Source organism: Megalops cyprinoides, chromosome 12 (genome assembly GCF_013368585.1).
Source record: "Megalops cyprinoides isolate fMegCyp1 chromosome 12, fMegCyp1.pri, whole genome shotgun sequence".
NCBI lineage: Eukaryota > Metazoa > Chordata > Actinopteri > Elopiformes > Megalopidae > Megalops > Megalops cyprinoides.
This window is the reverse complement of record NC_050594.1, coordinates 5,966,116-5,978,140: the sequence shown is the minus strand read 5'-3', so window position 1 is coordinate 5,978,140 and position 12,025 is coordinate 5,966,116. Positions and strand designations below refer to the sequence as shown.

General features: G+C 46.0%; 1 protein-coding gene across 1 annotated transcript in view; it reads right to left on the bottom strand.

The window, feature by feature from the left end:
• LOC118786846 (connector enhancer of kinase suppressor of ras 3-like) overlaps positions 1 to 11,740 on the bottom strand; it is a 60,985-nt gene extending 49,245 nt beyond the window's left edge. The window contains exon 1 of the mRNA XM_036542185.1: positions 11,600 to 11,740. Within this exon, the coding sequence (XP_036398078.1) occupies positions 11,600 to 11,660 (61 nt within the window). The 5' untranslated portion in view covers positions 11,661 to 11,740. The remainder of the gene's footprint in view (positions 1 to 11,599) is intronic.
• Between the last annotated feature and the right edge of the window lie 285 nt (positions 11,741 to 12,025).

The window sequence follows — 12,025 nt, the reverse complement described above, 5'->3', positions numbered from 1 at the left end:
AACTTCTGGAGGGGGCGGCTACAGGTCCTCTTTAACTACTTTGTGTGGGAGTGAATCGTTTCACAAAGGGGACAGCTTCAGAGTGATGGCCTTGCGCCCTGCTCCTCTCAAACGATCTTTCAAAACCAAAACTGCGACAGGGACGGGCTGAAACAGCAGACCCAAAATTTCTCTCAGTGCTAAAATAGATCTACAACATTAAAAAGAATGAATAATTCATGAAATGTTATTCTTGCCTTTAGGGGCACAGACTGGAGAAGAGGAGCCCTTAACAAAGCACCTGTACCTTTCCTATCCACAGGCCTGTCTGACATTGTGGGGTATGTCACCACCTGGAAGACCTGATATGTTCTATGGTCTTCAATAGGACTCTACGGCTGGACCAGACTGAGGGTAGGAAAGGAAGGTGTTAACTCAACAGACCTAAAGGAGCTCCTGGAGGCTTTGGCTGTTATTTCACAAAGTGGAATTGAACAATTTACCTGTTAATAGGTTGCATATGCAAATGACCCTGTAACGTTAGTTCTTATCAGGCATCTATTCTAATCCTCTTCTACCACGTAGGTGCACTAGACCTGTCAAGAGCTACACTGAATTTAAATTTCACCAATCACAGAGACCAGGAGCAGCTGCGTAAACAACTGCACCATACTAGTAAAGATAACAGTAGCTAACAGTAGCTTCTTTCAGTGATGGCTTGCTAGCCAACTAATTTGCAAAAATCAGTTGTGAAGGTAATAAAATGACATTTATTTTCTTACTCTGGTGTCTGTGATCCCGTGGGTCTCTCTTATACTAATCACTCTGTCGCTATTTTAATATCATATCAATGTGTGTGAATCCTGAAAGCCAGGCCCAACTAGGCTCTAGCTTACTTCAGCTTGGTTCCATCGGAAGAAAACGGATGTAAACGATTCTCCTTAATTTCAAGGAGATTCATCTGAAACAGCTGCTTAAACAGCAGCTATGGAGGAATGCACAGCAGTTCAGCATGGCGTCCAATAAGTTCTTTGTGTACGAATAAGAAAATATCGACCTTTTCAACTATCAGCCTGAACAAAAAAAAAAGCTTATCAAAACACTCCTCATAGTTCTGCTGGAATTCCCAGGCTGAGGTTCTAGGGTATTTCTTCACTCATGCTTGGAGTGGTTGCTCAGGGAAGGAATCCACTTCAAAGCACTGACAAAAGTGTGAGAAAGACATTGAAGTGCACTGAGTTCGGCCCAAAGCAAACAATACCAGGCCCTGCAGACCGGGGCCTGATTTCGTAATGCCATTCAACAACAGCGCAATTTGAATTCTTCGCCGCAGTATGACTCTGGTTGTGTTAAGTTTGCCTCTTTTGCAGCGGGATGCTGTTTTTCAGTTGGATTCTGGGATGGCGAACACAAGAAGATTTGCGTGCGTGCTGCACAAGCTGGTAGATGCCGCTCCTGCTACAGTGCGCCTTCTTCCTTCTCTGAAGTGTTGCTCCACTAGATGTAAATCATCTCTCTCTGACAGCCTAACTCCACGTTTGAGAAAATGCAAAGCATTTCACCTTTAACTTTCATTTCACTTTCCGTCAAACAGTAGAAGGAATTTTTATTTTACTCTTCCTTCAGGAGTTTATCTGCAGGCCTTCACCTCCTGCACTCTCCTCTCCACACACTCCCCTAAACTGGGCATCACCCTGGGTCCTCCCTGGCACACTGGACGGCCTTACTGCACGTCCACGTCCTTCCAGCCGGGCCTCCCAGCTTCCCTCATATGCCTGCTGTGCCTTAGAGAAAAAGAGGGCATTTTGTCAACTGACTACTAATCAAATATTTATAGAGAGATCAATACCTGAAGTTCACATGTGACTATCAATTTCCGTTTAAATAAAAAGAAAAAAAAAAGACAATAAGGAAACAAGATGTCAAGCTACTGTGCATAGGATGGATCTTTTTACAGCTTGTGGGAAACCCTTCACAGCGATAGCTATGCTCAAATGACTTGGATGTGTTTGAGAGCCATCACTTAGCATGTGCGCTGTGTTTAACCACATGGAGGCAGGCAAAAACACAGGAGATGTGAGCTGAAGTGGTTTGCTCAGGTATGCCGCTCCTGAATTTCCAACTTTGGCATCTCCAAAGGATGTGATGGCCACGAGCAAGTACAACATCAGAGCAGCGGTGGCGTGTAGTGATGTTTGTTTCAGAGGCTCATGGAGTTCCTGTAATTCACTGAGGTTTCCTTCGATTTCTTCACTGCGTGCAAAAACAGCTTGAAAACACGGCCTGCATATTAAGACTATTAAAAAAGGAATACAATTTAGTGGTAAATATTGACGAGGAGGAAAACAAAACTTAGAAATAACACCTACCCCATATTCACAGTCCTTGTTTGACATTTAATACAAAACTTAAACGGATTAAGGACTGCTAGTTTATTTCTCCCCACCATTCTAAAGGAAGGTCTACTTTGTAGAAGGAGAAGTAATGTGTGTGTGTGTGTGTGTATACAGAGCATCCATTACAATGGTAAGCAACAGTGTTTGTATCCCAAAGTTTCCCAAAGTTTGATTCCCAGGTGGGCCACTGTTGTCGTATCAATAAAGCGTGAAACTGTGAAGTTCTTGAGACCGCTTCAGTAAAATGTCCAGCTGCACAAACGGACGACATGCAAGCGGCTGTGGGTGAGGGCGTCAGCTACGCAAATAATGCGACGTAACGTGCTCTTTAAAACAAGTTTCACGGCAGTGGTGCTTTGAAGCGGCGCACATGGCCCCGGGACACGCTCGGTATTCACACTGTAACTGTAGGAGAAAAAGTTCCAGCTCTCATCTGGGTGATTGATTTTTACAGTATGGAGGGTGTTCAGTGAACCAGCGGCTGGTTATGCCCCACTGAGGCCCTAGGCCTGTGATAGGGCAGCCACCTGCAGTCCTGTGTAGGGCTGCCCACACTTGCTAGTGATTGGCGTTTGGACACTTGTGTTCTTCTGTGGTGGAAGCCCCTCTGGATAAGAGTGTCTGCTAAATGAATGTAATGTAATGTAATGTAATGGACGAGGCGCCTGTGCCATTTACATGTAGTGAATATAAGGGAAACATAAGGGATTCACAGCGCTTTGGCGTGGTTTAGCACATGGTTGAACCATCCAGGCCATGAAAGGTCAGGATCCAGCAGGTTCCACGTGTATTTGACCAGGGGCACACAATCATGATCCCAAATCCCGCAGGGTCTGTCAGCATTTTGAATTACCTGCAGTTCGTGAAAAAGCAATGATCCTTGTCTGATTGGACAATGTTTTTCATCTATTAAAACAAGTAATTGACAAAACTGTTTGACTGAGGGCTCCAGAAGTAACGAGAAAATGACCTTTGGCCCATTTAGGCCCAGATTTCCATCCCCCGCCCCCTCCGCTTCAGACCCTGGGAGTCATCCAGGCGTGAGCGCAGATTCTTGGCGGCCGGGTGCCCCTGTCCTCACAAAGGGTCTTTCAGAGTTCCTCTCAGAGATAATCCCAAAACTTCCTGTCTCGCATCCTCACGGAAGCAGAGCAGCAGCTTGCTCTCTCTCTCTCTCTCTCCTCTCCCCTTGGCCTCTGCAGTCTGGGGAGGGGTGAGGAACAGCGGAGAGGCTGTGAATGTTGGACTCGTCCCAGGCAGGAGAGGGAAGTGTTTCGCTTTCTCCCCAGCTGACCACGGAGGTTTCATACACTCATGTCACAGCTATGCGAGGGCCATTCCACCTCAGCAATAACAAGGAAGTAAAAGAACTGCCTCAGGTGGCTCAGGAGAAATGAAAACCCAGGGAAAGTGTTTGGTCGGACGTAGCAAGCACCTGTAAATCGGCCTTGTGTGGACTGCTGGCTTTGAGCTTGGTGTGGCCAACCGAAAGTTTTTGTTATTTTATATTTTTGAGAAACTCATGTCAAGATCCGGTCACATGTTACATGACAATTCTGAGTAAATTCTGAGAACATGCACACGTGCAGCTCAATGATCAGTTGAAGCCTCACTAGAATCAGGGTTCTTGCATACAATTGTTAGAAGTGAACTACAATGTGTGTACAAATGTGTGTTATTGGAAAAACAATGGGGCTCAACTGTGGATGAGCATGTAGCTGACCTGCACACTTGCCCTAACAGTTTCTCCCTCAGCAACAGCCCTCCCATGTGAAGGGACAGCAGAAAAAAAACCTAACCACCCCCACCTCACAATTTCCTATCAAACTGAGAACCACTTCAGCAAACAAGCAGAGTGTGAAGTACAACGGGCTGAGCTTCTCAGGGTTTGGTTACATGCAAGGAAAAGTCCTCCCTCACTACTCCTCCCTAGCTCTTCCTGGTGGGAACTCCTACATTCAAAACCCCCATCTCTACCCCCCCATCCCCACCCTGCAAGGACAGTGAGACAGCCTATGTGTACAATAGAAGTGGAGCACCATCCCCATGTGGCCTTTAAACCTGCCAACCTGTACAGACTGGAATGGAATGGCCATTGTTCTCAAAATTCTATGGTTGGAATTCCAAGATTCCACAATGGCCGCCATTTAAGCACTGTTCTAAATTAAAACAAATGAAAACCCCAAAAGTGCCCACCATCTCCGCAATTCATAACCTTGTGGAGAATAAATCAATCGAGATATGTTCAACTGCTAGTGCAAAAAAGATCCCCTCTCAAACTAATAAAGGTCTCATGTCAGACAGAAGTTTAAAATAAAACGTCTCTCAGCAATTTATAAAGTTTTATGACTCTATGAGGTATTAAGCGCTACAGTTTCCATATGCTCAGTTGTGAAATCAACTGCTCATATGCACCACAATCATTACGTCTCTGACACTGATCAGCCCCAATACTGTTTTCTCCACACTGCAGTTCAGCTACACTCCTCCTTTATTGACTTAACAAATCCCTCTGATCTCTATTGAGTTTGTACTGCCAGTGGTTCTTGATCTGTACTAATGTACTGGTGGTTGCAATTACCTTGTGCGTCTTATGTTTTTCTCTGAACATGCTACTAACATCCACTTGACCGTTAGCACTCCAAATCATGCACCCCCTAAATCACGAATAAAGTAATTAGGTAAAGAAGAAAGGGAATCAGCTATTGGGTGATGAATGGTTAACTGGTGCAGCTTTGCCTACTGCATGTGTGCAGCTGACCCTGGAACAGTTTTAGAGTCATCCTCTTCTAGCGCTGCCTCCAAAGTGTTTGTTTTTAAACGAACATGAACAAAATTTGGAAAGCAATTCTACATTTTCTCACTATCTTATGACAGGAAAAATCCTCATGTGTACGCTTTTGTAACTTCTATTTTGAAGAGATCACAATCACGAAAAAGTTTTACACCAAACAATGCTGATGTTATGCAAATCCTGCACCCAACTCAAACCACGTTACCAAGGGAAGAGTGAGCATTGAGAGAACTTTATGGCTTTGCAGGATAAACTCGTTGGCCTACGTCCACTGGACTTTGGACTCTGGGCCGCCCTATAATCATATCTGGGGTTGGCCAAGATACTGTCCACCCAGGTCAGTTTGCTGAGGAAACACCACCAGCTCAACTGAAGGTCAGTGGAATCACAGCTCTGGACTGAAGGTCACTGGAGAGTCAGACGCTCAGACTGACTGCGTCTCCAGACTACAGAATCTCTGCACCCAATGCTTAGCGACTGAACATGCAAACACCATTAAACAGAACCTCAAAGCAGCTTCTCCATCTGCGTGTTTCTTTCCCCAAACACAGCCCCTTCCACACCCTTATTATTGTGGTTCAATTTTAACTACAAAGTGAGGACACCCAGTGAGAAGCAGAGCTTTTGCAGAGATCTCGATCCAGTTGGAGCGATTTTAGGAGACATGCCTCTGCTCCCCCCATCTACCACCCCCATCCCTGCTTCTGCCCTTGAGGCAAAACCAAAATTACAGTCATTCCCTGTGCGGTTGATTCTCTGCAAAAAAAAAAAGGTTTCATCGCGTGGAAACTGGGACGCTGACAAAACCCCGCCCCAGCCCCAGGGGGTTTGGGTTATGGGCGCCTGCTTGAAGCTTGCCGTTTGAGTGCTACCAGTTCCCCGACACTGGCTTTCCCCCTTCCTAATCTTCGCTTGATACTGCGGTCGCGTGCGCTGATTACCGAGGGCCGGTCGTCTGGGAGTCATTGGAGCCGTAATGCAAGCCAGCAGAAACCACTACAAACACTGCAGCCAGCCTGCGGAGGCTGGGCAGAGGTGGTCTGATGCTCCTCCACTACCGCGTGCAGCACAGACTCACAGAGGAGAGTATCATAAGCACTCATCTTTTCAAGCTATAGTCTACCTTCCTCTCTATCTATCTTATCTATCCCCAATTTCTATAAAAAAGCACTCTACACTACTTCAGCATTTAACTCAGTATCTTACTGACCTCCTGTAATACTTCTCGATAACTACTCTTAGCATAGTGATGCACTTATGTGGACGTCGGGGTAAGAGCATCTGCTGAATGATGTAATGTAATGTAATGTAATGTAACATGTGCAGCCAGATTGGGATGTTTAAGGTAAGCAGCAGCTCTACACGAGCCCTGTAGTTGAAACCTGCTCGGGAGCGGCCGAGTTTGACAGTCGACAGGCAAACGCCACCTTCCGCCTGAGGCGAACTATGCGAGGAACGTCATGCATCAAACGTGTCACTCTCTGAAACAGAGCGTTTATTAATTTCCCCACAGGCTGCTGGCCCAATGGGAGAGCAACACAAGGAAGGAATCTGGGACTAATGCAGACCATCTCTCTTTAGTAATCAAAACATCAAACAAGGTGCGCCAAACATCTATGAGGATAATTTGGTTAAAAAATGGCAAACTGTAATCTTAACAGCACTGCTGTGAGAAGATCAAAGCAAGGGAACTTTTGGTACAATGTGAGAAGACCGTTGGAACTGAAGGCCAATAGAGGGATGAAACTTTGATTAAATTCATCCATGTGGAAGCCCAAATTTTAGGAATGCAAGACCCCTGCTGATTGAAGTTATTGCGGAAGATTCCAACGCCAAAATCACAGGAGTTCCCTCGCCATCAAACTGCAAGGAGGTAAAGAGAAGATGATTAAACGTGTCCTTAGAATGTCCTCATATTCCCATAATAATAGTACACGCAAACACAATCTGGGCTGGACAGGAAGGGAAGAGAAGCATTCCGTGACAGACAGTTAAAGCACAGGGGTTTCATCATCTGACTCTGATGACCCCGGCTGCAAGTGTCCAAATAACTGACCACTGCGGCCTCCCCGCTGCGGCCAATGAGCCGACACACAATCGTTTAGGCGCTGCGTGAGCTTTCCGTGCTAAGCACAGTAACGCTTCCCTTTTGTGAACAGTCACAATGGCCGACACTGAGGCTCAGGCTGGAGTGTTTGGATGGACAAGGGAGGGTAAACATGCAGCATTCCCTCCGTCGCCATGGCAGTGTGGCAGAATTGGGGGGGGGGGGTTCACGGGAGAGGAGAGAAGAAATGTCACAGCTAGCAGTCCCCCGGTGATGGTTTTACAGCCCACTTTCGCTCCTGGCCACAGGAGAAGACCAGGCCAAAGCGACCTTTGAATCTCGCAAGTCCCCTCCCACAATACGGGAATCATGATATGCCACTGCACATCAGGAAACATGCCAATAACATGTCTTAACCGCCTGCTCTTAACGCCCAGATCTACACGGAGCACAATGCTGTGCTTCAGCATCAAAAGAAAAATGTGCGATTCTGGTGTATCTTGAGACTTAACCAAATTATGCAGAACTAAGAGACAGCTGTGTAAGAACAATACAAAGAAACAAAAAAAAAAAAGAAAAACAACACAAGAGACTAACACCCTACAACCCCCCCCAGCACCCCCGCCCTCTCAGATCCTGTTCTGGAGAAACAACGTCGGCGGGTTTTCTGCCGGGCTCTGAGTCATGTTTTCCGGCTTGTTGTCTGTGAGCAGCGGCGTGACCGGGCCACGGTGACACCCTCCGCACCGTCACGAAACGGGGTGACACCTGCGTGAGCCCCGCTCAGCCACCTGCACCCTGCGGCAAGCCAGGACCCCTCCCACCGGGCAAAACAAACCGCCCACACTGTCTGCCCGCACCGAAAACAACGCGTCACTTCTGCAGTTCTGAAACCGCCCCAGGGAAATCATGCAAGATTATCTTTATATTCGCCTGCGTTAAAATGAATGAGAAAGAGAGACTGCCCTTTCATGAAAGCATTGTAGGCTTAGAAAGAGGGCTGAGCAACCAGAGGATGAGTGTGAATGGTCTCTTGCTTTCCCAGTTATAACCAGGCAAAGCATTTCCCATAGTGCTCTACTTCAATTCATAGATGAAAAATTTCATCCTTAGCTATAAGAACTGTTGACAGATATATGAACGCCAGATGGACACAATTCATCGCAATAAATGATGCATGCGACAGTGTATGTGGTGAAACATCAGTCTTTTCAGGTGGTACTTTTGGTAGCCCCCCCCCGTCTTACTGGCGGCTTCCACGCAATCAGAAACAAAAGCACAAGAGGTGAGTTCCCTTTTCAGTCTATCGCCACACTGTCACCAAAGACAATAATTCACCACATGCCCCAGAGTCCACGGTGAGGTTGCTTTGTGACGAAATTGTTTGTTTTCAATGTCATCGAGGGGGAAACGGTCGGTTGCCCCCGGAGCGCCAGGTGTTTTCCATCTATCTCCTGGTTCTGCCCCCGGGCTTCGCCGCTGCAGTTGGTTCGGCTGCTGCACAAGGCAACCCAACCCAGCGAAGCCGAGGGGAGACGGGACCTCGATACAGACGCCGAGAGACAAGCGGAAACAGACATGAATCGGCTGCAGCTGCTTCACAAATCAGCACGTTTTAATGAACATTCAATCAAGTCCAGGGCCGGAGATTGTGTGCACCGTCATACTGTAACTCCTCTGCTGATAAGAGCATAAAATATATAAAGACAAAAACAAGACTGTCATCTTACTGAAGATAAATATTTAATGTATAAATATGCATTGTACATTTGGTTATATGTCAAGAGGTCTGGAAATATGACAACAAACTTTATATGCTTTCAGTATAGGACTGAAAGAGTTAAGTACCCCCATTAATGTGTAGTTTTATGACAGGAAGGCATGCACTTTCAAAAGGGCAAAATGTTGTTGCTGTAAGCGCAGAAAGGGCACAGAAAAGGGGTTGGTGCTTTCTTTTACAACTATCATCCAGCATGTATATTACAGCTATGTTTTCTGGGAGAAGCAAAACATGTCTGAAAATGAAATGGGAGTATTTAGCGTAATACAGCATAACACAAACCACCATTACAAAGATGATTTATGGAGAAGTCACCACACAGTTTCTCTGGGTATATTTTTTATTATTGAAAAACTCCCCTATTAAGTTTCTTTTAAATGGTAAGCATGGCCATTGCATCTGAAACAGTTCACTGCCAGAGAACTCAAGGCCAAAACACATCCGCTTTGGAGGCAGATTTACTCGGTAGCATTTGCAGCGCAGCACTGGGTCTGACAAATTTAGACAATTAATCTGAATGAGTGCACAGCAGCAGCAGAAACGCTGTCCAGCAGAGCATCCACACGCAGTGGTACTTTAACTCAGGACCATTTTTCGCAGTCTTATCTTGCAAAACACTTTCAACATGTGCATGAATAAGATATCGTTGCATGAAAAGTACCAGGCCCTAGACAAATTTGCCCAAGGGCTACGCAAGCCCCCTTTCCCCACCAATACTTTACAGTAGACATTTATCTTGGATGTCTTAACTGGATGCCCCCTATATATTTATAAGATAGACAATACTGGACCCCACAAAACCAGTGGTATGGAGAGGTGTATTGATGTACCAAACCAAGACAAAGCAACAGAACACCACAGCTGCGACTTGAAGAACTACAGATGCCCAGGCATATCCCCAGCAGAAGCCTGACAACCTTGGACGGCTGTGTCCCACTCTGCAGGGAAAAGGCCACGTGACCGTCAGCGCACGCTGTTTACGCGGCCCATGCGCTTTCCGCTCCTTGCAGCCCTGCAGGAAGTGAAGGGGTGGGGTACCGCAGGACCACTGGAATCCTCGGGGTTAAACGGTGCCATTTGCGGCTCAAACCGTTTCGGAGGCTATAATAAGTGTCACATAAGAGATGTCCTCTTTAAAGTAAAGAGGGGCCGTGACTCAAGTGAATCACCGCAGGAGTACTTTCCCCGGGGAGGGAAATCCGAGAGCGGTATAGCCATCTTGCCTCACTGAAACATCCTCTCCTGTTTCTCTCAGGCATCTGTGTCAGACCTTTTCCATCACACCAGAACCGTGTATGATTTAATAACAGATGAAGTGCTTTGTTAGCTACGTTTACCATTTCTATCGCAATCTCCGGACTACCTCACTGCCTGAACATACCATATTGGCCCAAAAGTGAAGGGTCCAACTTCACCTGCATGTTACTATCCTGAACTGGACCAAACCGGACTAACAAAAGTTAAATACGGCTCGACAAATTTATAGTGCGATCATTTCCCAGAAGTGTTTTTCAGTTGAATTGTCGATGTTCACTTGTCAGTCCTGTGCATATCTAACCGTTTTCCTGCTGTCATTCCTTGCAATTTGTTCTGTTGTTTTTCTGTATTGCTCCGTTTTTCAAATTCCATTTAAAGTTTTCTTTTTTAAAAGTTTGTATCTAATTCTTTAAATGCGCTCTGCGAAGGGGTCTGAGACGATTTCTTAAGGGTGGCAATCCAGCCCATATCTTTGAAAAAATTCCACTGAAATCGACTGGCTTGCCCATTGAGCAGTTGATGTTCTTCGCGACAATCAAGCATTTCAGTAAACCGCTTCGTTCATAAGCAAGTCTCTGGGTGATTACTCCCCAGAGGAAACATGGATTCCGTCTGTTCAGTTAGAGATGCAGAGTAATTATAAGTTTGCTTGTGATGTGAAACGTGAAAAGCTCTCTAAACAGGGTCCACCACGGTAACGTCAGCACACTGGACAAATAAATAACATTACTGCACCAATTTAGGCAGCACGAGTCTTCGGAAATCGCATGTATATCCCGAGCCAGCAGGCGATTACAGTTTTGATCTTAATATTCCCCGAGCTGATTGTTAAACCACTGCCTACCACAAGTATGCATCAAGTCTAAAGAACTCAGACGGCACCCGCACGGTTTATTTCAAGCTGACAGTTTCATCGTGGAAATTATATCCTTGTAGATGCTGAAGGACTTTTAAATTGCTTTAAGGCTTCAAGTTTGTGCAAAGCTGCCTGGCCGACGAAAGGCAGCCTATAGCAACTACAAAAAATGTTTCGAAGACAAATTATTTTAACAACTACAGGGATCCAAGAAACGGCAGCCCGTAAAGGAAGAGTTACGACAAACAGAACTCACCTGCTTAAACAACTTGAGTAGCTTTGAATTACCACGTTACTGGGCAGTCGCGCTGGCGGTGGTTATCCGTACATGACAGTTTCAACGAAACTCTTAAAAGTAAACAAAGCCCTTGCACAGAGTCCACTGTATACTTTAATGCGACAATTGCGTTCGTTTTGCTTTTCTGAACTGCAATAACTAACTGTCCATCAGCTAGGTAACACTGACTTAAAATAACTTTCCCAAACTTACCTGTCATCCAGTCGACAACTTGTTTCGGCGACCACTTCGTTATCGGGTCCATAACTTGCATTTTCAAAAAAAGACTTTTTATCCAGATCAGTAAGGCGTTTGTCGGACGCAATGTTACGACTGTCACTGTCTGAGTTTCAGTAACGCTCCCATACCCACACTGAGTTATAAGGCTTCCCCGGGACGGACACGTTACTCCAAACTCCCTCTCCGACCCACACCGAGCGATTAACAGCGTGCATGGCCGGGCGCTGCGGAGCAGCACAAGTCAGGAGGGAAAAGCTGCCAGCGGATCGGGTTGCACTTTCTTTCCGTCAGACGCATCCAGCTGAAACTGCTCAAAGGGGAGGAGCGAAGCTTCACCCAAGCCTTTGACTCACGAGAAAAATAACAATACAGCGATAATTTAGGTGCTTTACGCCAGTT